At 42.7% G+C, this 20,356-nt stretch overlaps 1 protein-coding gene and 1 long non-coding RNA gene across 4 annotated transcripts in view; both read left to right on the top strand.

Annotated features, from left to right (window-relative positions):
* The window catches only part of LOC117588226 (potassium voltage-gated channel protein Shaw), a 52,105-nt gene extending 35,144 nt beyond the window's left edge, over positions 1 to 16,961 (top strand). The window contains exons 3-12 of one of the 2 annotated variants that reach the window (XM_034279372.1): positions 2,669 to 2,818; positions 6,031 to 6,163; positions 6,232 to 6,411; positions 6,477 to 6,974; positions 7,030 to 7,326; positions 7,386 to 7,595; positions 7,679 to 7,934; positions 9,661 to 10,008; positions 13,287 to 13,391; positions 13,955 to 16,961. In XM_034279372.1, the coding sequence (XP_034135263.1) occupies positions 2,669 to 2,818; positions 6,031 to 6,163; positions 6,232 to 6,411; positions 6,477 to 6,974; positions 7,030 to 7,326; positions 7,386 to 7,595; positions 7,679 to 7,934; positions 9,661 to 10,008; positions 13,287 to 13,391; positions 13,955 to 14,577 (2,800 nt within the window). In that variant the 3' untranslated portion in view covers positions 14,578 to 16,961. The remainder of the gene's footprint in view (positions 1 to 2,668; positions 2,819 to 6,030; positions 6,164 to 6,231; positions 6,412 to 6,476; positions 6,975 to 7,029; positions 7,327 to 7,385; positions 7,596 to 7,678; positions 7,935 to 9,660; positions 10,009 to 13,286; positions 13,392 to 13,954) is intronic. The other variant, XM_034279371.1, reaches the window with a different exon arrangement.
* Positions 23 to 645, top strand: LOC117588229. Of its 2 annotated transcripts, none has more exons than XR_004574106.1 (3): positions 23 to 90; positions 179 to 347; positions 403 to 645. It is a non-coding gene; the product is annotated as an uncharacterized LOC117588229 (long non-coding RNA). The 2 variants fall into 2 exon arrangements; XR_004574107.1 differs by having other exon boundaries at positions 35 to 90; positions 156 to 347.
* Positions 16,962 to 20,356: the final 3,395 nt, after the last annotated feature.

Here is a 20,356-nt window from a genome sequence, read left to right as displayed (position 1 = left end):
GATGTGTTCTTTACACGGGCACGAAAGTCACGAAAATAAATCAATTTTTGTTTTTAAGGCCGGTTATCCAGCACTGCGGAAAATAAATCTGTAAATATCTGTTTAACATCATATACAAAATCTAAGTTGGTAAGTTTTCACGACTGTTTATAAAGTTTTTGTTTTGTGCCATCTCCAGACCCCACTGATAATGAGAGTGAGATAGCTACACATAGTAAGGTAGTTGGAAAGAAGAGAGCAGCGTCAGTATTTTTTGAGTGGAAGAGAATAAAAAAATTCTCAAGTGCAGACCCTAAAAGGGGAACACAAAACAAGGAAACAAACAATACCAACAACTATAAATAAAAGTATGAAAATGAAATACATTAAATTAATTTCATTACATTATATTCATTCATACAGGATACAGTGAAAGATCTCTCCGTGAAAATCAAAAGCAGAGCAAGTCGATGTTCACTCCAGAGAGTGGTTGCCTGCGCTGGCAAACGTAAAAGAATTTAATTAGGCTATTTATGTATGTGAAAAAAAATCTAGAAAATATTTCGAGATATTTCCATGATGATTTGCAAGTTTATAAAGATGAGAATGGAATTCTGAACAATTTCATAATATCATGAAATTAAATAAAAAACATGAGCAAATAAATTGTAGTATATAAAAGCTTATCAGCGTTTATTTGTGTCCATCAATCAATATTCTAGGCAAATATTAAAAATCTCTCATTGTTTATTTTTATTTCTCCCTAAATTTCCCACTCTTTATTTCGTTTGTTTCCACTCAAAATGTTAATTGCCAGTTGCCTACTTTGCGGCTGTCAGCGAAAATTCATAGAATAGAACCGTCGATATTGATGGCCCCCAAATAGATTTTGTGTGTCCATAATTCATGAAAAGAGATTTGGAACAATTTGTCAAATGGCTTGGTGGTGGTGGTGGGACTCGTACATACGTAAATATATTATTCCAATCGTAAATTGAAAGCTCAGCGCAGCTGTCAAGTGAATCACGCTTGCCAGCATCAAAATCAAAATCAGAGGCAGAACAAACCACAGAGAAAATCCAATCGGCTGACTGGAAAAACTAATTCGATGCACGAAAATGCTATGCAATTCAGAATCCGGAGTAGAGTAAACATTGCGTATGTACAAAAGGTCTGGCGTTCGAGTCGGAGCCAATTACCATCGTCAAACAGCCGAAATAAACTTTAATGGCTATTGTTATGCGTCGGTCCCTGTTATTGATGATTCTGCCTGTGGTTGAGGCTGGGGGAATGGATATGTGAGTGGCTGCTGCTGTTATCCTCGGAGGAATGAAATATTTAATAACCGACGAGAGAGAACAAACAGTTTGGCATAAAAATCACATTGCATATGGACAACTCAGCATCAGTAGAAGCCGGACTCTCTTTCCAGCTCTGGACTCTGCAGGACACGCACTTAAATGTCAGTGATTGCAGGATGCTTTCTGACCCCATCCCCTGGAATGTGTGGGTTATAAATGTCCAGAATGAAATTTCCAACAAATTGTTGGAAATGAGTTTCAATTGAATTTAATTACGCCTGGTGGGAGTCGTTGACGTTCTCGTTGTCCTTCCATCCACATGCGAGTGCGAGTACTCGTATAATTTTATGGATGATTACGTAAATTAAGTTTGGTTTTCATGCGGCTGGATGATGTGTGTGTTGTGTATGGCTATGTTTGTTGCAGGTGTGTAATCAAGGTGGGAATATGATTAACACCGATACTTCTTCCCATTCGCTGCTCGATGATGTTTCATTGATGCTCTCAAAGGGCAGCTGAGCGCCAGAAATAATTTGAACAATTTACAAATAATATTCTCATTGGAGTGAAATGGAATGCTGGCCTCAAAGGAATGTTAATGATGATGGAACTTTGCTGGAAAAATAACAAAGACTTCTTTGATTTATTCCTTGAAATTTTAATTGAAATATTTAACAAATATTTATTTGTTTTCCTGCCTTCACTTCAATTGCAATTCTGACTCATATTCTTGCCCTTTTAAAATGCCAGCCACATGTTCGTTCCCACATGGAATTATTACCATATTTCAGGCCATTAACAGGCACCACCATTAACCCCCTGACATGTCCTGCCTCGAGCAGAACTTTTAGATTGACTTTCGTTTGCTTAGGCGAAAGCTAAACAAATGCCCGAAAGGATAAATAGAAAATCCATCAATTTTGTGCGGTTATCATCTGCCTGTCAAAGGTCACATCAAACAAAAGAAACCCAAGCTCCACTTTTGGGATATTAAAAAAACAACCAGAGTACCGAACACCAACAAAAATGAAAGAAAAACCAGTGGAAATTTCAGGCAAAAAGAACCCAACCAAGGAGATGAAAAAAAAACTGAAGTGAAATGTATGCAAATGGCTTATGGCTCGAGGTGTTTGCTTACACTTGCTTGACCCTTTGCCTCCCACTCTCCCGCCCACGCCCTGTGTGTTTATGGCTCTCTTTTGGAGCCAGAGGCAAAAAGAATTGGGTTTCAGGAGGGTCACGAGTTATGGCTTAAGTAATTTGTTAAGTTATTAGGTGGCCGCACATGGCGAATGCGCATTGCGTATTAGTAATTCCCATGCAAATGCCTTACCATGCCGCATATAATTTATGTCTCTTTATTTTTGCTTTTGACATCCTTTTTGCAGATATGAAACCTACAAGGCAACTCTCAAGAAAATACCCGCAACTCGCCTCTCCCGACTGACCGAGGCGCTGGCCAACTACGATCCGGTACTCAATGAATACTTCTTCGATCGCCATCCCGGTGTGTTCACCCAAATCCTCAACTATTACAGGTGAGCAGAGAGGGGGAGAGCTCAAGAGGGGAGCAAACTAATTAAGTGGCTGACGGTGAAAGGTGCTTTAAACGTGCAAAGACTCTGCAATGGGTGGAAGAGCTCCGTCCTCTGCATGGTAATTACATCGTTTAAGCTGGCAGGATGTTTGGCATTTCAATTTCTGTTGCTGCCATGATTATCCAGCTGATTAATGGCAGTCAACAGATACAGCGTTTCCCAGATGAATAAACAAACTAATATTTAAATTGCTGCAAAAACGAAACCCTCCCTCTTCCATAGCAGAACTCAACATTAATCTCAACTTTTTGGTGCTGCAAAAGTTGATACAACATTTTTGCTCCTGGTTGGGTCATTAGCGGGCTCATTTATCTTCGTGGTCTGTGCTGCGTTTCGCTCCCGCGATGACTAAAGTTGTTTAAAATTAATGAAACTTTGTTTTCTGGCCATCTTCACCTGCTGGTTTTGGTGCAGCTGCAAATGAAGATCCAACGCTGTCAGCAGCATCCCCTGGCTATATCTTCATTGATTGGACAGCAGCACCAGTCCCCAGTTCCCCGCCACATCCTTTCCGTCCATAGCTCACGGGTATGTGGCCAAACAGTTTTCCAACTCAATTAACCAGGCACCCCTCTACAAAGCCCCACAAAGTCCCGCATGCCCCACGAAAATGGTGTCAAACGAGGTAAAGCTGGAGAAAGAAAACAAAAAACGGTGCAACATCCAGGGTTGATTGGATATGAAACTGAGTCCTTCAGGGGGGGCAAGAGGGCCCCTGCGTATCTCCATTATCCCTGGGGGGCTAGGGGTTGTATAATCAAATTATGCACGCACCAAAAGCTACAGACAATTTGTGTCTGTGTGTGTGCTAGAGGAGGATTTCACATTCATATTGATAAAAGCTGAGTGGAATTGACGATGCAGCACAAATTAGATGGGAGAAACGTGCGATAATATGCGTTTCTTTATCGATTACTTATCGATTGGATGACAATGATGCTGACGGTTACGAGAGAATTGAGAAAACTGAGAGAATTTAAAGTAAAGTAAAATGCAAACTCTGCCCAGAGTTCCGTTTTAAGTCCATTAAAAGTTGTTCCTTACTTTTGTCAGCCTAGTAATCCGCACATTTTACATTACAAATAATGATTTTTCACAGCTTGCAGCTGCAGCAAAGACTTCCTGCAGTTCCTCCTACAGCACAGAGCTCCTGCAGTTCCCAAGGAAGCCATTGTCCATTGCTTTTCAGTTTGCCTGCACACCATTAAAGCAAACTGCGCGTTGACATCCAATCGATGGGTCATTATTTATGCACATTTAAGCGCAGAGTCGCCTTATATACGGCTGATCAGCGGCTGTTGGTGCGGCAAGTGGGACATACGGGTCACTTGGAAGGTCAGCTATAAATATTGATTGTAGTGGTTGTATCGCTGGCAGTCGGCTGGTCCTGCGTATGCTTTACCTTTTGAATTGGACACTTGATGAAATGAAAGGATAAAAGCCAGCAGATAAAACCTGACCAAAATTTTAGTTTTTGGGCACAGGGAAAATGGGAAAATATTGTAATGGTGTGTGGAAGTGCTTTTTGGAACTGCGTCGTGAATTTTCGAGTGGTTTTTATGGTGGAAACCAATTACCGATCCATGGGAGACAGCGTGGAAAAGAATTATGGCGAAAATCCCTCGCTGAAAATGACTGCAGCGCACTTCGAGAGATTAAAAAGTACAGGATGAGAAGATAAAGGTATTTAAATGGTGCGACTAAGGGATACCCAGCATGGGTGATAGCTAGGTACATTTCGAGAGTTTTGGGGGGGGGATGATGAAGTGAAAAATTATTTTATTTTCACTTTAAACAAGCTCATTCCCAGGAGCAATTATTCCTTCCTCCTCCTCCAATCCCATTGCAGGGTATTTTGATCCAAAAAATATATAAATACATATGTACATATTCCTGCCATTGTCAAAATGTCAAAAAGTCAAAGTATGTATTTTTTGAGGCAGGATGGGCAGAACCTCGAAGAGGAGGATCAGGTTCGATTGCCCATCATGAAATCCGCAATTTGCAAGTCCGCAGGCAGTCACCACGCCACTGGACATGGAGGTGTGTCGTGGCGGTAGAGCAGATGGGGATGTAGTTTTCCTTCGTTGTCTTTTTTTTTAATAACATTTTTTCCAAAGAATTCCTTGTAGCGAAATGATTTTTAACAAGCGCACAAAAGCGCTGCCAACCAACACGAAAGCGAAAAAGTTGCGCACAAAAAAAGGGACATTCAGGATATGCACACATTGTGCATGGGAGGGACACACACATGGAGTAAAGATATCATCCAAAAATAAAACAAGGCAACAACTGGCACCGCCCATTCCCCCGTTGTCGCTCTCGTGGCTGTCCAGCAGCTGATATGGCATTACAAGTTGGCCAACAACTGCAGACAAGGACGAAGGTCCATCCGACCTCGCTTCCATCTCCATTTCCCTGCCTGCCCTTTTTGCGGAAAGTTGCCCTTGCAGCCATTTACTGCAATTTGCACACAGAAACCAGCAGAATGAAATAAAGGGTCACCGAAGCGGTAGATGTCCTTTGTTTTGCTGGCAGCAATGTGATGTAGTGGAAGGTATTGTACCGCTTTTGAAAGGGTACACAAATTGTTGCACATGCAGCAGGAGCAGGGGTAGCCGGAGACAAGAGTAGAGCTGTGCCACACGATGGTCACACACGAATGGAACAATGGCCAAGGCAGAATCAACAGCAGTCGCAGCAGGAACAGCATTATGAATATGCCACGGGGCTGCTGGGAACTGCAGCTGAATGTCGAGTATCCACACATTTACCTGCCATGCATATGCAATGGATACGAGTGCCCCTACACTTCTGCCAGTTGCCACATCTCCGCAATTTGTAGCCACAATGTCAGACGTGCCATTTTGGCCATAATAATAAGGAGACAGGACTAAGAGAAAATGTGGCTTAAACGGAATGTCGGGTAAAGTCCATGAATTTGTTTACAGACGAAACAAGAGAGACCCTGCAGGAGATGTATTAATTGCTTTGACCTAATGAGATACTCGTACAAACAGTAGACCCAATCTGCTGTACAGTGAGGCCAAGAAATTATAGAAGATTGCAACAGAATTTAAAACGAAAGTGGCAGACAAAATCTCTGGATAATTAAGGTTTAATTCTATCACAAAATTCCCTCTCTTCGGCAGAACTGGCAAACTGCACTATCCAACCGATGTGTGTGGCCCTTTATTCGAGGAGGAGCTGGAGTTTTGGGGCCTCGACTCGAATCAGGTAGAGCCCTGCTGTTGGTCAACCTACAGCATACATCGCGATACGCAGGTGAGTTGCAGATGGAGAACTTTTAAACTTTAAAGAATTAACCATATAAATGTTATGTCCTGCCATAGAACACCTTAGCCATATTAGATAAGCTAGATATTGAAAATGAGAAGCCCACGGAGGAGCAGATAGCCCGTTTATTTGGCTTTGAAGAGGCATTAAGCAACGGCGAGCTTAACTGCTGGCAACGGCTGAAACCCAAGATTTGGGCCATGTTCGATGAGCCCTCAAGTTCCACAGGGGCGAAGGTAAGTCCCTACAGCTAAACCTAAGGCAACAACTAATCCGTAGGCGTTCTCTTCTGTCCCTTTAGATCGTTGCTGGCATGTCGGTTTTCTTTATATTTGTTTCTGTGATATCATTCTGCCTGAAGACCCATCCCGGCTTCCGTGTGGATCTACCCGTCACCCACAATGGCGCACACAGTGGTTCCCATCCGCATGGTCATGATCCGCTCGGTGAACCACCGCCACAGACGACGCATCAGTATCATCAGCATAGCATTACGCCGCCCAGCGGCAGCATTGGGCCCACCTTTCGTGTCACGAACTACACGAGCTACAGCAGCGGCAATTTCACAGCTGGCCAGGCCACGCCCATAGCTACAATCAAGGGAAATCAGCGGCAGCGTCTGAAACGAGACCTTAATGCCAGTGTCATAAATGAGTTTATCGATGATCAGCTGCTGCGAAACAATGGACGCAGGCAGCATGGTTGGATCGAGACATACGGCCAGCCCCATGAGGCGTTCTTCTATGTGGAATTGGTGTGCAATGTGTGGTTCTTCATTGAGGTCATCATTCGATTGATTGTGAGTGCTGCCTGGCAAGAGAAGCTACACAGAATTTACACTGCATCTTTCCTAGGTCTCGCCCAATCTGTGGCAGTTCATTAAATCCCCCGTGAACATCATAGACTTTACGGCCACTTTGAGCTTCTACACCGATGTGATGCAGCGCATGGGCGAGTACACGGGCCTGCTGGAGGCCTTCTCCATCGTACGGATAATGCGATTGTTCAAACTGACGCGACATTCGCCGGGACTTCGCATTCTCATACACACATTCAAGGCCTCTGCCAAGGAGCTAACGCTGCTCGTTTTCTTCCTCGTGCTGGGCATTGTGTTCTTTGCGAGTCTCGCCTACTATGCGGAGAAGTTGCAGGTAAGTGGTTGGCAGGTGACAGGTTTCCTTTGAGAGTATTTGATGATGGCTTTTGACAGGACAACCCGGACAACCAGTTCAAGAGCATCCCATTGGGACTGTGGTGGGCGATTGTGACCATGACCACCGTCGGCTATGGCGATGTGGCGCCCAAAACCTATCCGGGCATGTTTGTGGGCGCTCTGTGCGCCCTCGCTGGTGTTCTGACCATCGCCCTACCCGTACCTGTTATCGTTAGCAACTTCTCCATGTTCTATTCACACACACAGGTGAGTGAGCAGGACAGAGGATGCCTACCTTTGAATTACTGTTTACTCTGCCCGTCTCCCCCCCTTCTCCCGTTTGTTTACAGGCCCGCTCCAAGCTGCCGAAGAAGCGGCGTCGTGTCCTGCCCGTGGAGCAGCCGCGTAGGAAGCGAGAACCCACGGCTCCACATCGCGGGCGGACGAACGCCATTAAGCAAACGCCGCCCACTGTGCCAGGAATGGTGGGTGGCGCTGGTGGTGGTCCGACTGGCGGCGGGGAAGTATGCGGTGGTGGTCATGCTGCGGGCCATCCAGCGGCACCAGCGCCCATGTTCAAGGATGCATTCGGTGGTGCTAAAATTGGTGAGTACACAAGGAATGATACCCCTTGCTGGAGGGAAATATAAAGATAATATTTCATAAGTCTGTCTGGTAGTAACTTGTATGATACCATCTTAAAAATGTTGTGGCATCAACAATGCTGGAAAAAAAATGCTGTTGTTTGGTACAGTCATGTATCTGGGTATTATCTACCTAAATTTCAAGTCACATAAGAATTAGCTTACATTGAATACTAAAATTACTTATTGATACTCGGACAAGTTATGGGTACCACATGGTCGGCAGGCACGACTATTTATTTTGCATATTCCACTATCTGCCTCTCCCTCTATCATTTTGGTAGTTTTATAATATGTTTTTCTTTCTTTCCTTTTGCTTTTTTGGCCTGCAGATGTTTAGAGCAGACACGAACACACACACACACACACACACACAGACAGACGCTCACTACAACAGCTCCGCTGTACTGCAGCTCCCCTCCATACACCACACACTGCTCTCTGTTGATACTGGGGGCCAAACTAATTTCATTAAATTTCTTGTTTAATTATTTTATTATTTATGCATACTTCAGTGGGTGAGCAGTCAGCTGTTATTTAGCATTTACTACCGCCACCTGGCCTCTGCCCTCCTGCCCCCTCTGGAGAGTCCTGTTACTGACGCCCCTGGGGGCCTTCCATGTGGTAAATTTCCATTTTACTGATTATTCAAAAGCATTCCGGACAGGGGGAGTTAGAGGGCCAGATTCAGGGGACAAGGACAGAGACAGGCAGTCAGGCACACATGTGATGTGGTGGCGCCTCCGGGCAGCAGTACTTTAGTTGATATATCATGCGCTCATCTAAGAAACAGGATGCATCGTCCTGCACTGCAGTCGCCTGCATCGTCCTGCACTGCAATTGTGCAGTGGAAATTCTCGTTCTCAAGAAATTGCTAAATTTACTGAAAGGTTATAAATCTGTTGTCCTGCTAGGATTTATAATCTCTCTTTGGGTTTGTTTAATGCTCTCTCGTGTCGGCGAGACGACTGAGCAAGATGCTGAGTCCATTAATGATTGGATTTTGTGGCAGAAGATCTAGTGTCGGTTATTTATGGTGTTTGTTCAACATAGGAAATATATTGTTATGTTTGCAAAGAAAAGTTTGTGATTTAATGAAAGAGTAGTGTGCTGGATGGAGGGGTTTAAGGATTTTACAATTTGAGAAGAGTGAAAATGGAATGGGAAAGCGTAAAGCCCTAAGGGAAGATTTTAAATGAGAAATTGTATCAGAATTGATTAGTTTTAGATGAGCATAAAGCGTATATCAAAGAATTAGCCAGCAAAGTAACTCAAAAGGGGCTACAAATACAGAACTAGGTTTTGTGTAAATTCTTATTAAATGTTAAGTATAATCCATCCTTAAGCCTTTCTTTGTGTTCTTTTGAGTCGTTTTTGTGTTCTAATATTGCAAATTGAAAATTCAACCCCTGTTCTACTCAATTTTCCCTTCCAATCAACTTTGATGTGGCTGCTTTTTCGCTGTTTTAAGTACTTCATTTGTTCTTTGATGTTGGATTATGATTATTATTCGTGTAAAATCGTATATTATATATATTAAAAACATATATATTTAATTGTGTGTGCGTCCTACATGTTGTATGTACTCGTATATATGTATGTATTTCTATGTCTATGTATTATGTATATCTATGTCCTTTGTGCGTGCTGACCCACCCCCCACCAACACCACCATAACCACCTGGCAGGCACTGTGAATGTGAATGGCGTCAATGTCATTGGCCTGAACCATCCGCATACGCATCCGCATTCGCATCCACATCCGCATAGGCAACTGCCACCGCCGCAGCCAGCGACAACGACGACACCGACAACCGCACCAACGACAGCTACAGCGATGACAACGACCTATCAAGTGCCTACCCACAACACCCACAGCCATGCCCATGCTCATGCCCATGGCCATGGCCATGCCCATGCTCCTGGCTATGCAGCGACGCTGACGTCACCTACCGGCGCCTCGGCAGCAGCTGTGGCCACAGTTGCCGCTGCCGCCGCTGCTGCTGCAGCCTCTGCTGGTCCCTCGTTCATCAGTTGTAAGTGTAGTCCTGTCTCTCTCTCTCTTGCTCTACCCATCTGCCCCTACCCCTCTCTTTGTCACACTTTTTCTCTGTATCTGTAACTGTCTTGCTCTCGCTCTCCCCTTGTTTGTTTCTCTCTCTCTCTGTCTCTCTCTCTCTGTTGCATGCCGCACGTGTAGAATCGTAGGCGAAAAATAAGAAAATATCCTTTTAATGTCTGCATAAGAACTTTTTATGTGCTTGCTACAATTAGTCGGGTGGGGCATGCCCCCCCTTTTTGCCTTGTTAAAATTTATCGCATGCTATAAACTCTACTCGAGTGCCATAACTTTGTCACTCTGACTGTGACTTTCAGTCAATAAAAGAGAGGACGAACCTCCCAAACCTACCCGAAAAAAATGAGCGAAACTTTTTACGTTTATTTGCATATTAAAAGCTTTTCGTGGGGGGCTAAAATTCAACTCCTTTTTATTTTCAGGCATTTAACTTTAATTGCAATTTTATTATGCACTCCCGAAAATCCTTTTTATGTCATATTTCAAAATGGACACACAGTCACACCCTAAAAGTACTCACTCACTCATACATGGAAGTAAAGTTCCATTTATCGTCAAAACAAATTGAAAAAGTTTATCCATTTGCTGGACTCGTGCCTACCCGTCCACTGGAAAAGCACTGGAAAATCATCTAACACCCCATAGCGTTGCAGGCAAAAAACCTGTCGAAAAATACATACTACCTCCCCACTTAGTATATAATTTTGAAACCTGGCTGTGTGGAGATTTTTTGTGCAGCATAAAGTGCATTTTAATTAAAGCGCCACAAAGGCTCAAGGGTGCAAGTCCATGCCCGGGACTCATTTCTTTCAGGAAAAACTTCAGCAGGCTAGAAAAATGGGAGAAAAAGGCCAAGCGGAAGGCAGTTTTACGGCTCTGTAGGCGATTAATTTCTTGAGCCACTTGCAAGCTTATGAAGAGTGCAAGAAAAATACGGAACATGCCCGTCGAAAGTTGAAAGTTGCTAAGCTGAAAATTGTTTAAAAGTTTGACATGGCCAAGGGGCCATGTATTAATATGTAATGACGGACTACGTATACGTATAAATGTGAAGGAAATAATCGGTAAAGCAGTGGAGTCAAAGATATATTTAATCCAAAGATTGCACACACTAAGAGTGGCTCCTGTTTGCCAGCCTCTTTTATAATTAAACTTCCCAAACTGACTTTCGGTGCCGAAATTTGCATGGCACTTAGTTTTCTTTTGCTCTATTTTAGCACTAAGAAATCCTTGACTTGACAAATTCCTAACAAATTTCCCCAGAAAAATGTAATTATAAAGTGTTTTCTTTGTTCCGCTGCTGCGTGGAGAGGAAACTTTTATAAGCCGCTTAAAAGACACAACTTGCTCCCATTTCCGGTGTGCACTTTGGCACGTTTTGTGGCGCCACAATGGCGGTGGGAAGGTCGGGCGTGTGGCAAAATGACGTTTCGCTGTTAGCCGGAAGTGCAGGTGCCGCTGACATTTGGCAGGGGATGCGGTTCTCTCTTTCTCTCTCTCTCACTCTCTCCCCAGCTCTTCTTTTGAGTCACAGTCTGAGCTGCTTTGCATTATGTGGAGGTGTTCCGGCTGCAGGCTTTTGCCACTCTTGCATGCAAAAATAGCAACTAAATCATTAGCAGGCAGGCAGGAGGCATCCGACAGGCAGCCACTGCTTCTGCAGGGTTTCTTTCAGGGGCTTCTAGTGGTCATTAAGCACACACACACACAATCAGTAAGGAACAAGCCAAGAGGAGCCCAGAGGCGTGAACACAAATTTATGGCCACAGTGGGGCAAAAGTGAACACACCCGTGGCCCGGAGGCAGCAACAGTCAGGAATTTCAATTAAAACTGGCCCAGTGTGTGGGTAGATGGTGCAGAAAGCTGTTAAGAATCCGCAAGGCAAAACCAAAACCAAACCTACAAACCCAACTACAGACACATTCCTCCCCCTCATTCCTAGCCTGCTAGCTGTCCTTTTCCCCATTACTATTTACTTTTTGCTCGCACCCAAAGATATCATTTTACCGCTCTCTCGGTGGAATACTACTTCCCTGTTGAGTTCGCGCAAATTAATTTTAATATTTAAAATTGTTGCACTCGCTCAGAAATCTACTGCAAAAGTAAATCATTTCCCAGCGAAATCCTCAGAGTTGCTTGGCAGGGGCGAAAACCACTTCAAAGACTGACAAATGTCAGACACACTATAGCCAAAAGTGTACCCCTCTCCTCTCTGCAAAGATGATGGCATTTGCTGATGGATTACTGCTTGAGTTGAGGAATTGTAAATTTTGAAGAAAAGTTGTAGGAGTTTTGTAATATTTTATGGGATATAAAGTTGGCAAAGGTTTTTGTTTATATTGCGCAAATATAAGCTCTAAAATAAATTACATAATAAATTCTATAGCAGAGAACTCACAGAACTTTAAGACAGCTCTAAATTATTGATGCCTAAATTTTGGGGCAAATATTTTCAATGTAAATTGAGCCTTGTGGTTTTTTAAATAGTTTAAGTCTTGGTGTAAAATAAGAGGTTTGGTTTGAAGATTATTCCTTTATTATTTTAGGTTTCATGTCCATAAGTATAACCATGTCTATTACGACAATTTCTACTATAAAATGCTTTTTCTAAGCACGTTCTACAAGTTTAATACACTTTAATTCCTCCTTAAATGTCTGAAATTTAACTTAGATCTCGTTAAATTGTACTAAAATTCTTGTTAGTGCTCTTAAACCTTTACTTTTTTGTAGTTCCCTCTTAAATTATGCCTTGAAGTTTTTGGTAAATCGATTCTTGTGTCTGCCTCTTCCTTTCTCCTCCTCCAATTATCACAAGTTGAAACTTTTCTGTTGGACTTTTGATGCCAATGAAAAAATATATGTATATTTATTTATCCAAAAATATTAAAAATGATTTCGCAACTTTTCACTTTTGCACTCTTCGGTTCTTTTCTGTTTTTTTTTTTTTTTTGTGTCCTGTCAACAACTTTTTATCGAAATACTGTGTTAAAAAAAAGCTAAACCAAAGGAAGCAAAACAAAAATCTTAGCTGCGTGCCTTTTTAAAGTTATTTAGACACCGCATTTCCCTCACTTGGGGTTTTCCTTCTTCCTCCGCCCTAATCCACTTGTTCTTTTTGTGTTCTTTTGGTGTCTTTTCTTTGGGAGGGAAAACTTTCGCCTTGACTTGGGCCGTGGCTACATTGTTTTCGCCGGCACTAACGCATTTCCTTGGTTGGACTTTTCCCATTCTTGCAGCGGACTATCTGAGCGTTCCGGCGGTGCAGAGCCTGCAGCCCAGGGCGGCGACGACTGGCCACGACTTTATGCTACCGCTCCAGCCGAAACTTCTGGGACCCCTCGGTGAGTTGATGATGATTCCCCACTCCAGTTTCCCTTCCCCTTTTCGGTTAAAAGTTTTGTGGACAGATAGCTCTTGTGGAGGGGCGACTACGACAAGTGGAAAGTGTAAAAGGTGAAGCTCACGCAGTTGAACCCATTTCGAAGCCGCACACATACATAGTTTGAGAGCCATTGTATAAAGAGGCGCTGGCACAATGGGAGGCCGAGTATGCTGTTGCAGATCGCTGGGAAAGTTTCTGTGATAAGAGAATGAACGAATCGGAAAAGGGAATACACAGACAATAGAGACCCTCATCCAGGGTATCCCTATAGGAACTCCGTTGCCCCTTGGGGCAGCAGAAGAATGTAAGTGCAGCGTCGTTGCAGCCACTTGAGGCCTTCACAGCTGCCTGCACATTGTGTGTGCGTGAGAGGAGGGGGCGCGATAAAGCAATCGCTGACATGTCCTCGAATGCACTTCCGTTTCCGTGTCCGCAGCCGCGTCGTTCCATGCATCCTCAGTACTTGAGACGCTCGTTACTGTAACCAACTGACACATAAATTCCTTTCCTCTCTCTCCGCAGAGCGTAAGGATCAGCATCCACTACAGCTGACTGCCCACAATCTGGTCTCGGACACCCACCAGCTGATGTACACCGGCCACGCCCATCAGCACGGTCAGAAGACGGGCACCACCGTGCTGAGTGTGCCACCCACACTTAGCATGACCCACAGCCAGATGCCACCCGGCATGGCCAGCATGGGTCAGCGCACACCGAATCTCAGCTACCGGGCCTCTCATGCGCCGCCAGGAGCTCCACAGTCGACGATGATTCAACAGCCGATTCCACAAGCCCACCAGCCGCTGCCAATGTCCGCCTGCCACGCCTCGACCAACTGCAACATCAAGATCTCAGTGGAACCCGGCGGAGGCTGTCTCGAGGAACTGCGAGCGCCCAAAGTCACGCTGCTGGACGATCTCAGTGACGACGTGAACTCCTCCACCGATGACTGCGGCGACTGTTGTCTGGTGGAAGACAGCGACACGTACGAGGCGGCGGCAGCCAACAATGGACTGTGCGGCAAGCGGAACAGCGATTCGGTGGGAATCATCGATGGGATGGAGGATGATGGAGAGGACAGCGGCGGCGTGGGTGGTGACAGCGGCGATAGCATGGGCGGGATCTACATGGGACCCACGCATTGATGGTCTGCGCTTAGATGGGATTTCCCACATTAAAACTATGCTCAAAGCTGCTCAAACTAAGCTCCAGGAGCTGCTGAAGAAAATTAAGTGAGTGCTGCTAAATATAAGAAAATAAGTTCGAGTGACAGTGTTGGTAAACGCGAGCCAGTAAAGTCTCAAAAATGGTCCGGAAACTGAAGGAGTAGTCTTGAGCTTCTGTTAAGCTGAATCTTTTGGATATTATTTGAAAAGTCTGGTTAGTGACTCACAAAATGTTTGCACAAAATGCTGCTCAAACTATAATTTTTATGTACAAGAACTGACCGCTATTCGCAGTGGCACAGTGCTGTAAAATGTTAACAAATGTTAGTTGATTGAGGGTACAACCGTACCAGAACAGCAGTTAGCGCTGTTAAATGTTCTTTAAGCTGAATAAGTACTTACATTTTAATTCCAAACAAACAAAAACACTGCCTCCCCTCCCCTCCCCCTAAATCCCTACATCTTTCATAACATTTAAAAATGTCATCTTAGGAGAGAACTGCTCTGTGTAGTTTTTGCATCAGTATTTGTAGTAAATCCTACATTTCCACCCGTCTCATTTATCAAGAATTTTAATCAATCTTTGCTCGCTCAACTCCAGGGATATCCCAGCTTTGGTCTTCGTCCAAGACAAACATCCGTTACATTTGTATCAGTGTCCTTATAACTGTCATGTTGACAACTGTCATTGACAGGGATATACATGCATGTTCTGTCCGACACAGAGATAGTTGTGTGTGAATGTGTGCGCTGTGCAGCACGTCCGAGCAGGGTCGTACGGGTCCGTGGTCCGGGTCCAGCCATTTAGTGATGCCAAGCCAAACAGACAAGTGAAGAGAGACTGCGATGGGCATCGTCATACCGCTTACAAAAGCAAACATATCGTCCATATATAAATGTGACCACTTGTGTGCAGCCAAGCAGGAATAGAGTGACCACCCCACACCCACTTCTGTAGCCACAAGAGCGAGGAGTGTTCCGCTTCTCTTTCCAGCTGTGGCTGACACATCAAGGTGTTTATTTGGTAAATCTTTTGGACGAAACTATAAATTTCCACACTTGACTCTTACGCTCCATTTATTGGATGCTCTCCTTTCACTATCACAGCGCACAGTGCTCAGCGGGTGGTGGGGTTGACAGAGCACAGAAAAGTGTCTCTGGGAATGTTTATCTGACACATTGACTGCAATCGTTTCAATGAACTTTCCCGCACCGCAGCGCACACACACAAAAGTTAAGTAAAAACTGTGTCGACAGGCGCACACAAAAGGCCACGACAGGCCAAAAACCAAAATGGCGACGACATGAATGTCCTTGCCACACCACAGCACACAAAACCCACAAACTTGGTGGATTGTGTGGTTGACCTTGTAAATAGTATTTTTGGGAGTCGCTGTTATCCAGCGCATAGTATGCTACGTTTTCCTTCTTCGACCCATAAATGTTAATTGATTTATTCATGGATGCTCCTCAAACAGAGATAGCAGACAGAACTGGGAGTACATCCCTACTGTAAATATTTGTCAGCTATGGACTAACGAGATGGATAAGCGCCAGTAGAACGACAGGATGTAGAACACATATTTGACTTTAAATAAGGTTCAATGGTAATTTTTGGTCCAATATTTATAGTTTTTTCATGTGCTTCTAGAACGAAAAACAAAACCAAACGAACTTTGATCCGATTTCTGATGTAAATGAAAGTAGAATAAGTTGGCAGAAAATACGTGAATGAAAAACAAACTATATTGAATATAAGTGAATGTGAAATTAAACCAACTAAGAATTTAGTCTAAAGATAGATATTGTAATCTAAAAAAGAAGATGCTATAGAAAGAGTTTCCATTGTGTTCACGTCCATGTCCGTTTCAAAAATACCAACTGTTTATGATCTTTGGTACGTTTTTATTAGTCAAAAGAATGCTTATAATTTGGCTTTTTCCATAGTTACATCTAAATATCAGTCCAGACTATTCCCCCTCAGTTCACGTCTGAATTTCGATTCTAAAATGTTGGTTAAATTGGATTTAGGTATTCAAAAAGGTTTTATCGTTCATGTTTAAGAGAATCTTTAATGATTTCCTAAAAGAATAAAAACAAAAATTAGCAAATGTCGAAAAAAAAACATAAACAAATTCTAGTTAAAGAAGAAATTTAAATCTAAAAAAAGTATTTAAGAGAAATTCGAATGAAAACGGATATGAGAAACTGCAGCAAAAGGAAACTGCTGAAAAAGCTCATAAAATCAATATTGTTTCAATAGAATTAATGTAGTTTAAACAACACCAGTGTGACACTAAACTTATTATATTAAAATTTAATTTGCTTAGCAAATAACTAAATTTAGTTCTGAAAAGATCCATCAAACACAGAAACCGAAAACCAAAAAAAAAAAAAAACAAAAAACTTTTGAGAGAAATCACCCACCACAGGCAGGCAGCAGAAACCCCCCAAAAATAAAAACAAATAGTGTGTACATACAAGGAAAAAAATTGAATTAAACTGAAACACAATCTAATTAACGAAATGTTGTGTGCAGGACAACACGGAACATTTGTATAAGTAATCTGTGTGGAAAACGAGAGGAAAACAAAAATTGTTTACAAACCAAGCGAATTTTTAAATGTTGTTTAAAATACGATATTACGAAAAATGAAATCCAAAGTAAATTGAGATTCCAAAAACAAGTAAAAACAAAAACTAATAAATAATGTGGTGAGTGAAAAAATTTCCAATTTTAACGAAAATAAAAATATGAATTCTTTGAAAAAGCACTCAATGCGCCCTCGAGATTATTAACGGGAGGCCACGACTCATCATCATCATAATCACCTGCATACAAAAATACTCTTATATTTTCATCTCATCTGAGAGAATTTCCATTCAAACCACGACACGTACCACATTTTATGCTAATCAAGTCGGAAAAAGAAGGAAATTCAATTTCAGGCCCACACTCAGACACGCCACACACTTTCCGGAAACCATGGACAGGATTTTAATTTTGAAGGCAAACACAAGCCACGCCCACTTACCACTTCCCGCACAAACCCACTTTTACATACATACATACATATGTATACGCACATTTCATTTGGCCAGGCCATAAACAGAGGATCATCTCGAAGGCCGCCGCCGCCGCTGCTGCCAGCGCCCTCATAAGGCCATTTAGAGGAAAATTTATGGTCGCCACCTTTACAGGAAAATGTGCTAAAAAAATGGGAAACTGCAGGTGATGGCTTCTAATATAGACACTTAACCACTTACAACCAGGCCAAAGCCCGCCCATATAGCCGTACCCGTGGCCGAATGGAGATGTGCTACCATTGGGATTGCGATACACGTATTCACAGTTGGCACATCAAAGCGCAAATCCATTAGGCATTAAGAGTCAGGGGAGTCAGGTGCGGGAACTACTATGCGACCAACGGAACGCTCTTTGTGCTTCGGCGACAAGTGAGGATACCCTTCATCAATAGATAGGAGAGGGGACTATCTGGATATTCACTATTGAGATATTATATGCTTTCTTGTTTATTTATTCCAATATGTAATCAGAGAATATTTGTACTTATTCGTTTAAAGGTTTGCAGAGTTTATTTGAATTTTTATTGGGGATTTTTTCTGAGCTTTCTGAGGTAAGAACATTTAGATTTGTTCAGACTCTTGAAATGAGCTCTGAAAACACTTCTATGAAAGCATTTTTTTACATATTTATGTCAACTGAATACACATTGTCGCAATATTCCGCATATTCAGGTGCCTTTTCTTAAGCAGATGTTATTACCTAGCCTAATATTAAGCCAGAAAAGGTGAGGTACTTTTAGAAAGCAACCTCGCATTGATGGCCCCAACCGCATGTCAAAAAAAATCGCGAGGGCGGCCCCTACCTTATATAGACATTCCTTTCTATCTATCTGAGCCGCCACTCTCTGCTTTCTTGCTAAGTCAAAGCAAAGACTTGCAGTGAGAGCGAGACAATTGGGAGAAATCACGCCACCCACGCGTCATGCTAGGCAAAGAGAGCTCAAAAGCACCGTTTATTTAGTCTTTTCCTTCATGCTTTGCTTAATTCTTTTTATAGTTTTCGTGGTTTTTTTTCTTGCGTCGCGTTTTTGAAAAAGTGTGAAAATTAGTTTTCTGTCTTAACTATTATGCGAATTATGCCATCAAACTAGTACAGATGTTAGTGCAACCCTTTTAGTGTGAGAGTATCGTGTAAAAGCCATCGTACGGGGCATTGAAACCGAAAAGCAAATCCGAAAACGCGCTGCTACGTGAGGCTGCGGAAAAAGCTTATATCTACAGTGCACAAACCCCATGGGGGTGCTAAAGGGAAACCCAAAGAAGCAGCGATAGAACGAAAGCAACGCTCATAAGCGGGCGAAAGATTAATGAGGCACACCTGCCTCTCCAGACAAATTAGATGGCATAATTCAGTGTGACCCGCACAACCGCCCCACGACACACATACGCGAAACATATTTCTTCCAGGGGATTGTGTTAGATTGTGTGGCAGGTAAGCTCGACTTTCCTCATAGGATGCTGCTATATCATAGATCTTACATGTTAAGTGCTGGCAAATTTATGCAAAATAAATTATTGCAAATTTCAAAGCATGGAGAAACATATCCAAGCAATATGGAGAGCTGCCAACTCGAGTTAAAGTAAGAAAGTGAGAAAGACAGGGAGACACTCACTTTCTCACTGTCTTCTCGTACTTTTCTCCCACTCTCCCTTAGCATTCCGTATAAGCTGCTGATTTATGCCCGACTTGATAAAATGTCGCATATCCGGCTTCGTCTTTCTTTATTCTCTCACATCCCCCAAAAAAAATACAGGCCCAGGCAAATAAAATAATTTTTTGTTGTGCTCCTTTTCCATGCCCTTTCAGTGGGGTATATTAGTTTCGGGTAAATGTTTGCCAAGTAAGGAAAAGCAAACCAATATTCCCCTATATTCTCTTTTAAAATTTCATACAAAAACAACTATTTATTATTATTTAAACTTTTATTTATTTAAAGCCATCTTTAAGGGCATACACATTCTCAATCTTAGCTTTCCTCATGATTTTTTCTGCCTTTTTCTGTTACCGCCTCCCGCCCCCACTGACAACAGAGGCTGGTGGAGAAGGAAATATGTTGAATGGGAGGATATATGGCATGTGGGGATGGATGAAGAGCGGCGATAAAAGCCAGAAGAAGTAATCAAAGTTGGCATATGGCGACGATTGCTGCTCCCTAGAAATGCATGGCAATCTCCGAATGTGTTCGCTGATTGTCTGCAACTCGTCTGACACGCCCATTTTTATTCATTTCCAAAGTTTTTCATCTGTGTTAAAGTGTTTGTGTATGCCATGACAGACAGGCATTGAAAGAGAGGGTGTGACTGAAGTTTGGGGAAAAATAAGTGGAGTGAAGTATAAGAACTGATTATTTTGATGAGTAATAGGGATATACGTTTCAGTGTTCTTTTGTGGGGTATTACATTGGGGTATTACATTAATGGAAGTACCTCTATACATATACATTTAAGGGTTTCTTTAACTTTTAACATACTTTAATATGACTTAACAAATTTTTTTTTGTGAAAAATCCCGGCAATATTCTGCCTCTACGAATAAGTCCTTCCCTCAACTGCCTTGAGAGTATCTCCAGCATAGAGCCATTGGCTAATCCCTTCCATGCCACTGCCAATCTCTGCTCGAATATCGACCCACTTGCGACCAACTTTTGGCAACAAAAAAAGAAAGAGGAAA

Source organism: Drosophila guanche, unplaced genomic scaffold (genome assembly GCF_900245975.1).
Source record: "Drosophila guanche unplaced genomic scaffold, DGUA_6, whole genome shotgun sequence".
NCBI classification, from domain to species: Eukaryota; Metazoa; Arthropoda; class Insecta; order Diptera; family Drosophilidae; genus Drosophila; species Drosophila guanche.
The sequence above is the reverse complement of the archived record's forward strand: the minus strand, read 5'-3'. Positions and strand labels throughout refer to the sequence as shown.